This window comes from Eucyclogobius newberryi, unplaced genomic scaffold, assembly GCF_026437365.1.
Source record: "Eucyclogobius newberryi isolate DKJ021-1_F unplaced genomic scaffold, fEucNew1.0.hap1 SCAF_16, whole genome shotgun sequence".
Lineage (NCBI taxonomy): Eukaryota > Metazoa > Chordata > Actinopteri > Gobiiformes > Gobiidae > Eucyclogobius > Eucyclogobius newberryi.
The window spans coordinates 12,273,783-12,291,490 of record NW_027315790.1 but is presented as its reverse complement, the minus strand read 5'-3'; the positions used below and the strand labels follow the sequence as shown (position 1 = coordinate 12,291,490).

Below are 17,708 nucleotides of genomic sequence, written 5' to 3'. Positions count from 1 at the left end.
GATCAAACGAGGAACTTGCTTTCGGGTTTAGGTACAACGTACAACAATGAATAATAATAATAATAATGATAATAATAATAATAGCAAAATATATAAATTATAAATGTGTAATTTTATTATTCTAGAAACTTCATCTAGGTTGAATAGGTTCACAGTTTACAAACAGCGATTTAATTAAAACCCATACAACTAGCAATGTTTGCAATGAGTGTTAACATCTTTAACAAATAGGCTATATGGCCTGGAGCAGCGTCCTCCTCCTTACATTATGTGCCAACTCTAGAAAGTTACATACTGTTGCTTTAAGTATTGAAAAGGGTTAGATCAAATGTGTGTTTAAGCATGTTGGATTAGTTTAGACGAGTATTGCGTGTGTTGTGTCTGAGTTTTCATAAAGAACGTAGGCATAGCGATATATGTCAGTGGTGACTGATGAGACAAGTAAAACTATGCAATAGCATGGAACAGATCAAACTGATGACAATTCCTTGGAAGATGGGATGGACTCAAAATAATTACATCACAGATGAGGATTGAGAAAAGTGACTCAAGTTTGTGAAACTACTGTCATCAGCGTTAACACAGCGAGTAAGGCCTCATTCTAGCATTGCAAAATCGGACTTGCAGGAAACCGAACTGAACTTAAGTGTTGTTTCCTCTTAGCCCAAAACATTTAAAATTCTCTAAATATTCATCAAAAGTTTGGGCCTTGTTTTAGGACATCCTGAATTAAGGTTCATGTCTGTACATTTTATTAATTGTTAATTTTGTTAATAGAAAATGCTAAAAGCTTTTTACACTGACAATGATTGTAATCTGCATCTATACAAAAACAATTGTATTTTATTTCTTCCTTGGGCAATTTCCAATCCACACAACTTTAAAGGTATCTTCTAAGCATAATAATGACAAAAAATAAGCAAAAATATATCATCTTGTTAAATAATGGATAAATAAATAAATCAAACAATTATATATATGACGAGTTGGTAATCACATTTTTGTAATTGCATTTGTCGAAGAAGTTGTTACTTGAGTAAAAGTACAAATACAGGAGCAACACATTGACTATGTTTGAATGTATCTAGTAAAAGTGTCATATAGAATATACTTACTGGTAAGTAATAAGTAAAAGTATTGAAGTACTTGTTAAAATTGTTACCTTTACAGTAAAACGTAAAAAGTAAAAAGTATCTCATGCAGACGATGAAAGAGAGAAATGTGATGATCTTGATTAAGCATTATCTTGATTTTTATTCAATCCATTTCATAATATTTCTAGACTTTTTATATGTACATTTTGGTTTGCTCAAACCCAAGACTTGAACTTGAAGCCTTTAAGCAGGACGTCGCCATTAACCTGCTAAAAATGAAGCTCCTAAAACCATACAGAATGCACTTTTCATAAATGTAGTGTAGTAGAAAGTACAATCTCAAATGGTAGTAAAACGTATTCACAAATGTATATGTATATGTCAATTGACTTAAGTTATGTACATAATATACATTAACATTTGACTTAAGTACAGTACTTTACTTTTACTTTTGTCATACTTTGTAACTTTCCACCACTGTGTAATTGTATTTGTTGTAATTCTGTAATTATACAGGATTCAAAACAATAGGGTCAAATGTATAATAAATGATACGAAATCACAGCCACACACAGCGATTGAAGGATATAGTTACTCTAAGTTCTAAAAAAACAAATTACCCGGTCACATAAAGACTGTAACAATCAAATGTGAATAGTGTTTTTTGATGATACGAATAACACAAACAAAAACCTCCAGTAACAGCCCAGTATGTGCATTATCCTGGGCCCTGTGTCAGCTGAGGGGCAGTGTCCAGCTCCGGCCACAGCTGGTCCATCAGTCCGGAGAGTTGGGGGAGGACAGCACCCTTCTGATTAAATGAATATCAATCCTGTCTCAGAGCCACGGCCAAGCTGCCACCCCTCCACCAAACGCTGTGCTGTGATTGGCTGAGAGGAGACCGACCTGCTCGTGGCCGGTGAACGCTATCTGTGTCCGTTCTGTGACAACAATGAAGCTGAATAACTAATGACGTGTATCCCGGCAGAGGTGTCCCACACGCATCATTCTCAGAGTGGCTTTGGACATGACCAGCAGCCTTCCCTGGCCCCAACACAGGACCAAGGCAGAAAACAGGAGCAATGCTTTAACGAAATATGTTACATTTTTTTAGCTTTACCACCAAAGAACTTTGAAGAAGAATTGTGACTACCATTTTTGGATTGGATTAACAATTTGATTTGGCCGATTTGTTTGTGAAGAAGCTTTAACTGAAGACTGAAGAAAAGGAACCAAAATGATACCTAGGCTCTGTGTAACCTACCTAACAGTTTTATACTGTCTCAGTAAGTCACTCATTTTATTCATCTGTATTGTTACCACTGATAAGTTAAAACTATTGACAATTTGGGCAAAACTTAGCACTTAATTTACTTAACTACTTAAACATAGTCTTGTCAAACAGATTCTGTGTCACTAATGCACACTGGTAGTTTTTGCAATGTTTCATGTCTTCTGTCTTTTCAACAGCAACTTTTCTTGACAAAATATCCATTTGTGAATGTTTATGTTTTATGTGCTTTTAACTGGCCATACTGCACAACTAGTTTACTTTTTACTGTTGTACTGGCACGTTTGACTGCTTTAATTTCAGTTACTATTACTCTTACTTGTTAATTGATGGTGTGTCTTGCCATTTTCAAGTTTTTACTTTTATCCCAAAAACACATCATGGATCCGTACTGTCAATCCAATTATACATTTGGCATTTGTGCTGCTTTAACACAATTCAATAACACTTGGATGTAGTAAAAGTATCTAATACAATTTTTATTAGATACTTTTACTACATCCAAGTGTTATTGAAATATATTTAAAATTTGTAAGGTCTTGCCATTCAGACAAAGCGAACCCCCGTCCTGAGCCCAGACCACAGTGAGAGGCGAGGAGTCAGTGGCCTTTGACCTTTCAAGGGGGTTGGGCTCTGCCTCAGCCTGGTCAGCTGTAGCATGGTGATATGGTAATGGGGGCGCAGAAATGCAAGGACAAAAAAAGACAATAGCTACGTCTCCTGCGTGCCCTCTGACCTGACCCTCACATGCTCATCTCCATAACACTACTCTAGTCTGTATTCAGATTGGGGACGTGTTCGAGATGGGTGCACAAGGGCTAATCCTGCTACAGCTGCCCAGGACGGGTATCCTAATGCATATTGCATACAATGGACATATGTAAAGAGAGCACCCTGTGTGTCCAAATGTCCATAATAGACAACATCTCAATTCTATCTGTAAAGTGCAGGTTATTGACTATAACATAAAACTAGTGTTCGCGAAGGTCCAGATTGAGAGTGAGATTTAGATTGAATAATTTGATCAAAATAGCACTGTAACATTATGCATTGCTAAGGTTATTTCTGTGTCCACTTTCCAGTTGTATGGACATTTTTTTTTAAATTTTCACAGAATAGATACTATACCCACTGAGCATCTATGAACTGGATTTAGCTTGGGGTCACTCAGGATAACTCTGCAACCATCAAACTGGTGTAAGGACTAGTTCTAAACAAAGGACTGGTTCTACCAGATAATGTTGTAATGAGTTTGGGAAAAATTGTAAGATATGATGTTGTGACACATTGAACTTGAGATATGACCCAACTGCCATTACAATTGTATATTTGCATAACAGCCCAAAGTGCTTCTCTCCAGTGCAGGGACCATTCTGGTAAGGAGGGGAACCCAGAGGGTTACTCAGTTAAACACTAATATGTTTTATAACAGCATGACTGGCCATGTACAACTGACATGGGTCCATCAGTATTTTAGAATCAGACCACACTTAGAAACAAAACTTACACTGTATATTGCACTGACTCTCCTAAAGTCACACATCACACTGGGCCTTGCAGACAGATGTGTGAAGAAAAACACCACAATGGTGTTCATATGTGAGGTCACAAAACTATGAAGTTCAAGTGAAATGGGCCTAAACAAAAGCAGTGGGGTGGTTGGGGGTGCAGCCGTGACTGGACACAATCTGCCCCCTCCCTCATCTGCACATCCATCCTTTTTGGCCTGGACTCTCTCATGACCCTAAGGGGCTCAGCATTATGAAGAGGCTGCTGGGTGGGGGTTGCTGGACAACTGGCTTGTTTAAAAAATCTCATTATAGCAGCCTTATATTGAACACACTGAGAGCTGAGCACTTTATCACGCCCCATGTAGCTCATGGCTTGTTGGAACTTGTTTTTAATCATTTGGCCTGGAGGTGTTTGGGAGGATGTTGTAGTTTGTATTGATGCATTTTGATGCCAACAACAAAGCAACACAAGATAACTTGTAACACTAGTTATCGGCTTAGAATGAGGTTCCTAAGATTTGTTCTGGACAAGAGGCAATTTGGTTTCTTTATTGTAATTTGTAGTGACCACTGTATTATATTTATATAACTATCTTTATATAATATTTATATAACTTTATGACCACCAATTCATAACCACAAATGAAACAAGTCAGAATGACTTATACTTCATATATATGAAGTTGAAATTTGTTGATACAATATAATAATTGTTGAATTTTAGTCAGGTCAATCTGTTCTTTATCACTCTCACTAGCAAGTGTCCAAAAATCCTAACACAGAAATCAGTGCATAGTTGCTATTCAACATAGTGAGTGTAGAGATGTCACTGTTTTTTTAGGAGAGTCAAAATCATTGCAGGCCAAAGCCAAGTTCAGCTGCAAGCTGATGTGTGGGAAGTGGTATCAAAAGATGGAGAGGACAATAGATGCTGTCATTGAACTCACAAATGAGATGAGACGGGGTGAGCAGATGCAAAAGCTTAAAATGGCATTGATAATGAATCATACAAGTTCAAGAGTAGGGGTTTGCCTCACAGCTGTGAGAAAGACACAGGCATTTGCACCTTATTTGCATACAGAGGCACCAAAACAGGCTAGAGAAAAGCAAACGAGTGCAAGGGTCACAAAGGTCAGGGAGGAGAGGGGACAAGTGTGGCATGGGAAAGTCACCTCTGAAACTAAAGTGAAAGGACTGCGTGAGACCAGGGGGTGGAGGTGCTCAGGAGGGGGCAGATGGTGGCCTTGGACTGGGGTGCTGCAGCATAGGACTTTACTGAGGATGCAGGGGGTGGGGTGCAAATAAGCATACACAATACTATTGTCGTAATCAGCCCCCCTTTCTAAAGACATTTTGTGAAATTGACCTTCACCGTTTCTCAGTGTTCTCACTCAGCTCAGACTCAGGGCATTGTTAGCCTGTCTGCCATGCTGCATGCAACAGACCTGCTAGCATGATAAAGTTCAAGTTCACTAATATATGTTACTTGTAAATAACATATTACAGGAAAAGTTTGGAATATTATTATATTATATCATTATTCAAGACTCCATAACTTGTATGAACATGTCCATAACCCAATGTTATATTTGTTGTTGTGTGCAGGTGTGTGTTTTGCCTCAGAGCTGTTGTTCTTGTTGGAGCCCAGTGATGTGATAGCAGTGCGGGATCGCCCTCTCCTGCTGGACTGTCGGGTACAAGGAGAAGAGCCCATCATGGTGACGTGGAGGAGGAATGGTGTGCCTGTATCCAGCAGTCCTAGGGTTCAGATCCTGGCAAATGGCACATTATTTATCCAGAATTTTCAGAAACGTAAAGAGGGCAGTGACTCAGATGTGGGCGAGTACGAGTGTGCTGTCCAAAACCGATATGGCTTGCTGGTCAGTCGCAAAGCCAAAGTCCAAATGGCATGTACGTAAACATTGTAATTACTCTTTAAGGCCAATATAATATTATACTGTGTTATCATAGAAATACAACCATATACACAGAGCAAATAACCAAAAATACTTTGTCTGTGAAAAGACATTTTAGTTTTGAAACCTATCTGGATGACTGAGCGATTACGCTGACATTGACTTATTATATTTTTTTCCAGCTCTTCCAAAGTTCCACACTCACCCTGTGTCCATGAAGGTGGACGAAGGAGGAGTTGCCCGCTTTCAGTGTCAGATCTGCGGAGTACCTGAGGCCAACATTATCTGGGAGAGAGACAGAGTCGCACTTAACACCACAGACAACAGGTTAATACACCAACTGTCATTATGCAAACAAATAAAGTGGATGCTATGTTCAGAGCTCTGCAAACTATGTGAGTTCATGGTAAACAATTGAACTGCACAATAAAAGTGCATTTGTGAAAAATATAGTAAATAAATATACACAGTGAATACATAATTCAAGTAGGCTTGGGATTTTCAACGCCAAAAGGAGGCATAGGAATAATACTAGTAATACATATTTGATAAGGCAGCACTAGTTAGAAGCCATATTATACAGATTACAAGTTTTACTTTTTGAGAGTCAGTTTTGTGGTTCGAGTCTTTTATGATCTTTCCTTCTCTTTTTGAGCAGTGAGTAGATTATTTTCATTTTTGATAGTTTATATAAACTATTTTTCTCCCTATAGTCCCTATAATCCTCTCTGCAGTCTGAATTACTCTTTGGAGTGCCTTCTCTCTTGCAGTGTTGTGTTCCCATACCATGGTCAAATCTGTGCAGAGGATGCTCTCCACAAGTCCCTTTTAGGCCTGAGTGAGAGGAGCTGTTTTAGCCCAGTTCTAAGAGCATTTCACAGTAGCAGATGAGTTCTGTGTCTAACTCAGGTCAGGTGTTTCCTGCAGGCCCAGAAACATGTAACTGTCATCCGTCCACCTCCAAGATTCAAGATTAATCTATTTGTCTTTGAGGAAATTTGTCTTGGACACACAGGCTGCCACACAGACAAAGTACACATCACACAGATGAACAGAGAACATGACATAGACATCCCATCTCTGTCCCTTTAATGACTAAAGGCTGGAGAATGTAGATTCAACGTTCATCTTATGAGGTCTGAAATAGTTTTAACACATGGTATTATAAAATATTCACTTCTATTAAGGTTAGTATTGAATGAACAAAGAAGTGGATCTCACAATTAGACTTGAGGACATGGATAGAGATTTTTCCCTTCATTTAGTTTGTTGTCATAGCTTTCACTGCTCACTTCCTGCAGTCTTTTTCAGAATTGTGTCTTTGATTTGTACAGTTTTTATAAACATTATTTTACAAAAATCTGTTCTGATAGAAGAATAATGAATTAATGCTTTAAAAAGACCAAATTGGTCTTATTAGATTACTCCAGAACACTAACATCATCTAGTGACACAATGTTACTACATTTAAATGATTCAACTGAGTAGTACCTTTTTCTGATGTAGATTCAAGTTCAAGTTCAAATCACATTGGTTAATTGTATAACTAGAAATTATTTTGAAATTGAAGTAAAACTGAAATATCTGTACTATATTCATGGTTTTCAATCTCCTATAGGTGACATGTTGAGCACCTTAGACCATTCAAAAGATAGAATACTTAGTTTGACTTGTTAATTGCGATGGTGCTAATTTTTCATCACTCAGAAACCCATGGTATTTTGTTCCAACACAAATGTATAAATTAAATCTCCCCTGCTCCAGGTACACTCTCCTCCCAATGGGCATCCTGCAGGTGACTGGTGTGAGACAGGCCGACGCTGGTGTGTTTCGATGTGTGGCCGCTAACATCGCTAACACCCGCTACAGCCACGACGCTACCCTCGACGTCTCTGGTAATAACACTCTAAAAGCATGGCATTATACATTTTACATGTTAACTTTTTCACACAAACAATGACATATTCTACATAACATTTCTTTTTTTTTTTTAAAGGTGGAGCTATAAAAACCTACAAGGAGCCAGTAATTTTGTCAGGACCCCAAAATCTGACCCTCACTGTCCATCAGACCGCCATCTTAGAGTGCATAGCCACGGGAAACCCAAAGCCCATAGTTTCCTGGAGCAGGCTGGGTACTGCTGCAATTTTGTATCTAACTTAACTGAAATTAAACAAATAGTGTGTCATGATCATTTACTTGACTGCCTGGTGTGCCTCAGATGGACGGTCTATCGGAGTGGAAGGCATACAGGTTGTCGGGACAGGGAACCTCATGATTTCAGACGTGTCACTGCAACATTCAGGCGTGTATGTCTGCGCTGCCAACCGCCCTGGCACCAGAATGAGAAGAACTGCACTGGGAAGACTTGTTGTGCAAGGTAAGAGTGCACCCAGAAATAATACAATGTGCTTTGTCCAGATATGCAAGGTGTTTCAAAGCTTGTTTTTTCTCATTTTGGCTTTAATCCTGAGGTAGTTGTGTGGTCCCCAATCATGGTTTAATCAAGGTTGACCAAAATAATCCAAAACCATAAAACATTGGTTAGTCTGTAGCCATAAATAGACTAACTTTTATAAAAGCTGGAAATAAATCATTTCTGTTAATACATTTAACTTTCCTTGATATAGGTTCATCATAAGTCTGTAATTATTTAGGATGTCTATAAAATCATTTAACCTAGAAAATAAAAGTATATTCTTTAGTTATATCAATCAGTTTAATAACTTAATAATTAAACTGATTGATATAAAGAGTAATATTGTGAAAGTTCACTTGAAAATGAGCATAATTGTGACCTTGACAGTGTCTGCTTTCAAAAAACCAACCAAAGCCCATACTATACTACTTCTCAAACATCAATATTAACCACAGTCAAGTGATATTTGTTATAACCCAATTTAATAGTAATTGTTTGCTATGAAATCAGATTTTTAGTAAGGACCTTCTATAAAATTAAACTGAACATAACCTCTTTGGTTTATTGGCCTTAGCGTGGGCAGTTGTTCATTACATTCACCCTATAACACAACCGTATGCAGTCAGCACAGGGTCAATAGTCAGGCTCCACCTTCTCTCCTCACCTTTGCCCCTCAGGGTGGGGGTAGCAGCTGGAGCCCCTCCCCACTCCAACACCACTCTCAATTTCACTGCAACAATTAAGCAGCCAGAGATCGGTTTGTGTTTGTATATGGGGGTTGCACGGGGATGCACTGCCCTGTGTGACGTGGACTCATCCATCAAATACACGGTATCTTTACACTGGGCCTACTCATATTTCTCTGTCATTATCTGCCCTTTAATTGGCCATCCAGAGAGTGACTCATTAGCAGGTTCCATCCCAGAGTGCCTCTCCTCCCTCAATGTTGATTTTTAGAGCCACACCTGTTTTTTTTGTCTTTGATCGAAGTTTGATTGAAGTTTATTAAGGGTAATTTAAGGAACAATTGTGTAGTGGTCTTGCGTACATAAGGAGAGTTCAAAAGTCAGTGATAGGTACTGAAGTAAGAGTAACATTACTTCAAAATAATATTACTTAAGAGTAAATTGTAGTCACCCAAATAATTACTCAAGTAAGAGTAAAAATGTACTTGGAAAAACGACTGCATCAGAAATGTACCGTATTTAAAACCTGATCATTTTTGAGTACATTTAATCGGACAGACAAAACATTGAAAAGTGCACAGATTCAGGCACCGGTATTTACAAAGTATAGAGAAAAAAATCTAAAAAAATCTAAAAATATATATATATTTTAAGTTAAGGTGTAGGAAGCGTAAATGTTTGAATAATTTAATATTGTCAACATAACGTTTTTGTATATAGTACAGACTTACTAATCAGAGAGGAATAACCAAAACATTACTCAAGTAAGAGTACTGTTACTTCAAACTACATCTTAAGTAGGAGTAAGAAAACACAGAAGCAGATGCTCCTTCTAAAAACCCTAGGAAGTGCAACTACTAGTGTACTAAAATTACACTATGGTGGAAAAATCCCTTATGAATATTATGATTACATAATACTCAAATTTAAAGCCACTATTGCTAGATACTTTCTCTCTATGTATACAGAAATAACCAACACTAATCAAATGTTTCCACTTTATGTTGTCGTATTATTTATTGCAGGAGAGAACCGAATTAGACATGTTTGCATGAAAAAATAATACATTTAATTATATTTAAAGGCCATTTAAAATAACAGATAATGAATCTTGCCAAACCCTAAGTTTTCTAAAGCAACATTACTCAAACTGGACATTCAAGTGGACAAGCAAACTTTCAAATTGCAGATTTGAGGTGATAATTTGTGCAAAAATCAAGATAAAAAAGGTTATTATGCAAAAATCTTATATCAGCTTTCACTCCAATGAAACAATAAAAAAGAACAGGCGTGTATTAATCAGTTTCTCTTGTGTTGCTGGTGATTGGTGTCTTGACTGGATCAATAAATACTTCCTTCTGTCAATCCTCAATTGGCATTGCCTTTGGTGCAATATTTCTAAAGTGTGGGGGTGATCTCAAATATATGCATTTGTTTATTGATTATTTTTCTTCATTATTGGGCTTGAAACAGAACAGAGACGACCTTTAGGGTTTGATTCATGGTCAACCAAACGAATAATCCAAACTGCCACTACTTAAAATACTTCCCAAAAAAAACACAATACAAAGAAAAATACTGCCTATATATTTTCCTGTTTATCTCTACATTGTCTGACTTTACAAAAACAGTGTAAGCTGTTATAGCTAAGTTACTGTCACATCTAGTGTCTAGTCTATGGAAAAAAGTGAACTAATTGGAAAGAAAATATTAGTTGTGTCATGTAGGATAGGTAATAGATTAGATTTGAGGTTTAGTAGTGCTGAGAGTAGCATATGGTAAAGTGTTGAGCTTTTATTAACCAAGCATAACTAATTTATACAATATTTTTTATTCAAACTACTGAAATAAACATTTTCCCACAGTTTTGCATTTCAAAGCTGCATCTGCCACATGAAAGATACATATTTTTGTTGATAAAATGTAGTAATTCTGGGTGAGGGGTGAGAGTGACTTGCAGCCGGCGGTGACACTGACCGTGACAGAAGGAGTGGGTGGATGTGTGGGTGCTTCTGACCCCATGGTGGGGGTGTTGTTTCTCTCAGGGTTAATTAAGGACGGCTGTGAGATGAATGAGCTCAGGCAGGGGGGGCACCAAATCGAGACATGCACAAAGAAGGGTCAGGTCTTTAGAGGATGGTCAGTTAAATATGGCCGTACCCCCGCCCCTGCTCCATATGCCTGCCGCTCAATACGCTCAGATGAGATGCACAACTTTTATAATGCAGATCCCACTTCCTCATTTCTCACAGTTTATGAGGAGTCTCTCCCACACCCAGAGAATACGTCTGGATCTCTCTGCGGGGAACTGTCTACCCGCTTCCACAATGAGCTGCTTTTCCAAGTGCTGTCTAATACTATGATAAGAATGGAATGGCAAAACTGTATATATATATATATATATATATATATATATATATATATATATATATATATATATATATATATATATATATATATATATATATATATATATATAACACCAGGGTTGTTTCCATGAACCAGGACGTTTATGGTCATAATACATTTGTACTGAACATACGGATATACTGACTTAAAGGCAACTGTGCTAGTGATGCTTGTGATACAAGCTTAAAGTGATCCTTAATATATTATTTAAGTGAATGCAATATTGATTCAAGTGCATGTGACCAAAACATTGTCAGTTGCAATAGATCTCTGGGCACAGCACAAACAAAAAAACGTAACAACATTCGACCTGAGTGAAATTCAAGGTCAACTGAATCACAGATCAATACTGAGTATAGATCCACACAGGGACAATCAGCTAAGGACACTTGACACGTCCAGCAGCGGGACAGCTGAGCAGCTGAAGGGGTGGACAGCTCCACACCAGAGACATAATGAACACAAAGCAACCTAACACAACCTGAAACATCAACTTTAAAACCTGGGGACTGAGTCTGTGACATCAAAGTCCTTTTGCATAAGATACTATTCAATTTTCCCCACCAGAGGAGGCTATCAGCAGGGACACTAAAATACCATATATTCTGCAATATTTGCTGTGTCCATAAGCTCCTTACTCAGGTCCATGCTTAGCATCTCATTGATCTATTGACCCTAACCCCCAGCATGACCCTGGACCCCCAACCATCTCCCCACAAGGGGGTGGTGGCAGAAAAATGCCCATTTCAATAAGAACATATCCATCACAGCAGCAATGGATTATTCTGCTTTTAAGTGTCTCTTTGTTGGATGTGCTACCAGAATGAACGATTGAACCATGCAGTTTCTCGTTTAGAGATTAATAGTTGTTTGTTTGTTTGTTTATGCATTTTGGGTTTCTATTGCAGATAATACATACAAGTTGGTTACCTAGTGGTCCTTAATGAAGTAGCACAAACGAGTAAAAAGCTAAATTAGTTGATTAGTTGATTGTTATAATTATGTCAGGTGCTGTACTTGTTTTATGCCAGAGATTATAGCATTTTAAACTTTAATGTTAAACATGTATTTGCACTCACATGATTTGAACAAGTCTATCTAATAACATATGTCCAATATTCTGATGTCTTTAGCTCCCCCAGAATTCCTGCAATGGCCGCAGTCTGTGTCTAAACCAGCAGGAGGCAGTGCTGTGTTCACATGTGTGGCTCAGGGTGTCCCAGAGCCTCACCTCATTTGGCTGAAGAATGGCAAAGTGCTTGTCCCTGGAAACAATGTTAAACTGACAAACAACAACAGGTAAACGTTTACACACTTGGTTTCAGTTTGACTTATTTTAGAACAAGGTTATTTCTATTGTGCCAAGGTGGCTTGTGATATGACTATCTGAAATCTAATGTGACTTGTGTTATGCTCTTGTAGTACTCTGGCATTGACCCGTATCAGCTCTGAAGACGAAGCCATTTACCAGTGCATTGCAGAGAACGGCGCTGGTACGAACCAGGCCAGTGCTCGTCTGGCTGTAGCTCAGGCTAAAGACCTCCCGGCGGCCCCCCAGAGCCTCACTGCGAGTGTCCTGTCCAGCAACACCATCCAGCTCACGTGGAACCAGCCTCCAACCGCCATCACTGACGGCATCATCGGCTACGTCCTGCACGTCCGTAAGATGGGAGGTAAGGTGCCACGCTTTCAGAAAATAGCAAAAATGACAAGTAATGTGTAATCTGATTCAAAACCTTTGTTGAATAGAAACAGACAACATGGAGCTTCAGGAGGCCATAAGTAAAGGAAACTTTCAACATGACTTGACAAACCTGGAGCCAGCTACCACCTACTCCATCTACCTGAAGGCCTACTCTCCAATGGGAGCCAGCGACCATTCCAACACAGTGGTGGCTACAACATTAGGAGGAGGTTTGGAAGTGTTTTACACATTTATTAGTTTTTGTGATTCCTCTGTGCATGTTCATAGGTAGATAAATCTCTCCTCGTAACTAGGCCTGTCACGATCGACTTATCGGTCAATAAATATTCATTAAACAATATTTTTGGGGGTCAATATTTATTGTGTATACACTTCCGTTGAACTAATGGGGATTTCTTTGAGCAAAACCATAAGATTTGAGCTGCAGAGGGTCAAATATGTAACATTTATAATCTAATTATAGATACTAATTGAGTACTTAAGCGTTTTATTCTGCTATTTATTTATTTATTTATTACAATTTGTTTTTCTTTTTTACGATATTACACATTTAGAAAAGGTTTTATTGGGATGCTCCTGCTTTAGGGTGTTTGTGTCAGTGGCATAGAGTAGTAATGTGTTATTGTGACAAACCATTTCATAACTAAACAATACAATAAGGGGATGTATGTTTTTAACTCATACATGTAAGATTTCTGCTAGCTTATTCTAGTGAAGAGAAAATAAGCAGAAGATTACTTAATAAAGATTTCTCTGTTGTAACTTTACTATAATGTTGTAAATGTATCTCATGTGTCCAGTGCCCGGCGCCCCCACTTACTTCACCAAAGTTGTGAACTCTACTGCTGTGCAAGTGCTGTGGCAGCTTCCTTCTAAGCCAGGCAAGATCGAGGGCTTCCGGCTGTACTACCGCAGGGTCCCCAGTGCCGATTTCCAGGGGCCCATCCAAACTGACTTCCATGTTAATGCCTTTACCATCACTAACCTGGGTGAGTCTGTAAATAGAAATGATGTTCTTACAGTTGCTTGTATATTATGTACATGATCAAATTAAATAACTTTATTTTGACCCTTGTGTAGAACGTGAGGCAGTCTATGAGATCAAGCTGGTGGCCTACAACGGAAACGGAGAGAGTGACTGCTCCAAAAGACTGGTCTCACTGTCGGAGGAAGGACCCAGCGCCAAAACCACAGGTGAGTTGAGTACATGTAGTGTTTGCAATGATCAAATTTACATATTTTCTATGTTGTATTTGTTTTGATTATGTGCTTAGAATCAATTATAGATATTTTGGATATGTTCTTAAATGTGATATTGTGTGTCATAGGATGTCAGTGTCGTGAGGGAGACGCCTCTCTGGGCAGTGTTGTCATCGGTATTCACATTGGCACCGCCTGCATCATATTCTGTGTTCTCTTCCTCATGTTTGGATACCGCCACAGGTATCCACTATTATAAGTCATCTCATGTTTATGTAGACGTTACATATTTATTTGCTTCAAAATAAGAATGTGGACTCATATTTGGAAATATTTTTGCAGTCTCTTTTGCAATAAAGGAACCCAAGACAGCTGGTCTGTTCCCCGAGAAAATGCAGGACTTAATGGGATTCCCAAAGATCGAGCTAATTCATCAAAAGTGGAGTCACAACCTCAGGTACTTAATATTTAACAGTTGTACTAATGTGCCAAATCTCACTAGGTTAAAGCACAGCTTGTGTATAATCGTGTGCATTTGTTTCTATCTTTTCAGCAGGTGGCACAATGTCAGGTGGTAATAGAGCGAAACGCAGCAGGTTTGCCTGGCACTGGCTAACACTGATCAGTAATACAGTTCCCCCATACCTCACTATCCCTTCTGCAGATACCAATGACCCCCATAGTAAGCTTAAGCCTTTGCTGAGCCATGAGAATATTCTTCTCAGCTCATGCTGCTAACTTCAACTCTCATTCAAAGCAGAATAGTAATAGTAATACAGCATTCAGCTGTACCCATCAACTCTTCACTACCTTTTCCCCTCTGACGAGTTCTACCTCAAACCAAAGTGAATGCCTCTATTGCCTGTGCACATGCAGATGTGCATGTTATAAAGCCTTTAAACCGACTACAAAGCTGTCAAAGCTGTGCTTTGTGTGCACCAAATATTCTAGTGTCCCTTTTCTCTGGTGTTTGCGCCTAACCAAAATAATATTTTTATTCTGATGTTTCCAGATAAAGTGACATGTGAAATGTGTGCTATATTTAAAATGATGCCAAATATACTCACTTGATGTGGACTTTATAATGCATTGCAGTGCATTATATTGAAATAGCCTTCAGTGTCTCTGCAAAAAGAAAGGGAATAGTACATAGTGGCCTTTGTTCTAGGGGATGACAGTCTTTTGCCGTATAAAATATTTAAAGCCATATTTCTACTTCCTCACCTAACTGCTGCTCATCTCTAAAGAACGCTACCTCATTCTGAAAAGCCATACTTTTTTGCTGCTTGTTCTTGTGACCTACCTCAAACAAAAATACAACAGGCCATTACTGATCAGTGCCAATGCCAGTGCGCAGTGTTTGCCTGTCTGCTGCTCTCTGATGACCACCATGAGAGGACTCCACTGTCCCACTGCACTGTACATGGATGAGTCTTTCTCCAAACCTGAGCACCTCTGCTCAAGGAAAACTTTGACCTGCTCTTCAAATGTGTGGACGCTCCCACACACACCTATACAACCCTATATTCTACAGAAGAAGTATGTGATGGCCGTTTATGGACCTATGTGTGCTTCCTGTGTATTTCAAGCCATTGACGTTGGGTATCGCCTGACAACACAAAAAACGAAAGAGACTCCAAAACTCGATTCTTCTTCTGGACCAACAAGCCATATTAACCCTATACTATACATGCCAAGTGTGAGTTGGCAGCTTAGAAAGTGAAGGAAGAGAATGTGTGCCTGACTGCACAGACGAGGCATGTTTTTCACTGTCAGTCCTCCCAAAAAGACAAATGTTGCTCGAAAACCAAGTGACACCCAAAGATGTACACGTTTTGATGGTTTTCTTTTATCTTTTATAAAATTGACTAGTAGCTTTCCCTTTGTTAGAGTTTTGTAAAGTGCTTTAACTAAACTCAAGCCAAATATTTCTAATGATTCCGATCTCACTGGAAACCTTTTAACAAGTAGTGTCTTTGTAGATTATAACTTACAACATAATAAACAGTGGCCATAAGGAAATGGGAAAATATTGAAAAGACCATGTATGTCAAAAGTCCTTGGAACAGGTACCAAATTGCCAAATGTATAGTAGCCTGATGAATTGTAACCAAAAATCCATTTATTTTTGCATCCATGGTCTCTACAATATTCATAGCCAAAGCACAAAACAACCTTAATAAACCTTGAGGAAAGCATTCGCACATTTTCTCTGACAGACAACAGTCTGTGCTAACAGAAAATGGGTTTTGCTTTAAGCTTGTCCTTGAGGCTAGTGATTGTTCAAAGGTTTGTTCCAAAAGCAGTGACGTTTTATAAAGGTTCTCCATTATTTTTTCTACTCCATAAAGCTGTAAAAACAAACATGAAACCAAAAAGTGTTTTTGATATAAAAGACCTATAAATTCTAGGTTTTGTAGTGTGAAGTGTGTAGAGCTTTAACTAGTTTTGAAATAGATCTATTTGAAATAATTCTTCTTTCTATTTTCATTTGAGTCTACTGTTTTTTCTGTTCATTGAAGAGTTGCCAAACTAAGTCATGAATGTTACTGTTGTTAGATTTTATAATATGCTACAAGTTATATTTTGTGTATGTAAGAACAGAGTTTTTGTCTTTGAACTTGGGTGGAATTATTTTTTTGTTAAAGGCAAAATGTTTAATGCTCTTACTATATGACAAGAAATAACTGCTTAAAAATGTAAAAGTTTAGGTTTTTAGAAACTGGCAGCTTGTACCAACGAGAAACAATGCTTTAATAGTTATGAAAAATGTTATGAAGTGCTTTACTGTTTAGATTTTCACTGGTCAGTTATGGCCAAAGGAGAATGGAAAGCCTCAACATGGTCCAGATCACAACACAGTGACACGAGAGGAGCAGAGACCAAGCTGTGACTGAAATTATGTCACCAGGCATAGTCTGACATGATTATCATGGTGTTTATTTATTTTTGTAGCATTAGGTTGTAAGTTAATTTTAGTTGAAGTCTATAATAAGAACAACACTAGCACTTGATCTATACATTGTTCACTTAACATAGAAACAAGTGCATACAGACCAAGTCTGTGGTGCACGGATTGACGTAGGCACTTACAGAAAACACTGTTTTGATGATTAAGCTAATATAATTGGTTTTACAGTCTAAAAGATAAGTATACATTGTTACTTACAGGGCATACAAATGCTGCGTCAAGCTTAGTCTCTGCTTTTCTCCCATCCCAGTCTGGATTGTGTTGTACTTCCTCTGTTGCCTTCAACAAAATGCCTGAAACCAAATAAACCCTCAATGAATCTTCTCTGTGTGACTTATTTATAATGACATTTAGATATTATTATAAAACAGTTAGTCAATTTCAACTGTAATTGTCTGGAGCCTATACTCAGAGGTGTGTGTGGTGTAGCACTAAATTGTACTCAGGTAAGACTCTTATTGTGAGAGTACTGTTAGACCTACTTTAAAATAATTTGACTAAAGCAG

General features: G+C 38.2%; 1 protein-coding gene across 1 annotated transcript; it reads left to right on the top strand.

The window, feature by feature from the left end:
* Positions 1 to 3,188: 3,188 nt before the first annotated feature.
* LOC140362286 (immunoglobulin superfamily DCC subclass member 3) lies at positions 3,189 to 17,506 on the top strand. The gene is made up of 15 exons (XM_072448399.1): positions 3,189 to 3,231; positions 4,738 to 4,860; positions 5,502 to 5,807; positions 5,995 to 6,139; positions 7,577 to 7,707; positions 7,809 to 7,946; positions 8,034 to 8,192; positions 12,460 to 12,625; positions 12,749 to 12,999; positions 13,076 to 13,240; positions 13,832 to 14,020; positions 14,112 to 14,225; positions 14,360 to 14,474; positions 14,574 to 14,688; positions 14,785 to 17,506. Exons 1-15 carry the CDS (start codon positions 3,189 to 3,191, stop codon positions 14,845 to 14,847), a joined length of 2,223 nt encoding a protein of 740 aa, XP_072304500.1. The 3' UTR covers positions 14,848 to 17,506.
* The last annotated feature ends 202 nt before the right edge of the window (positions 17,507 to 17,708 follow it).

Coding starts and splice junctions, on each gene's coding strand:
- LOC140362286 (XM_072448399.1), top strand. CDS start 3,189: ATGGGTGCACAAGGGCTAATCCTGCTACAGCTGCCCAGGACGG. Junction 5,808..5,994: donor AGCCAAAGTCCAAATGGCAT/GTACGTAAACAT, acceptor ATTTTTTTCCAG/CTCTTCCAAAGTTCCACACT. Junction 7,947..8,033: donor AGTTTCCTGGAGCAGGCTGG/GTACTGCTGCAA, acceptor GGTGTGCCTCAG/ATGGACGGTCTATCGGAGTG.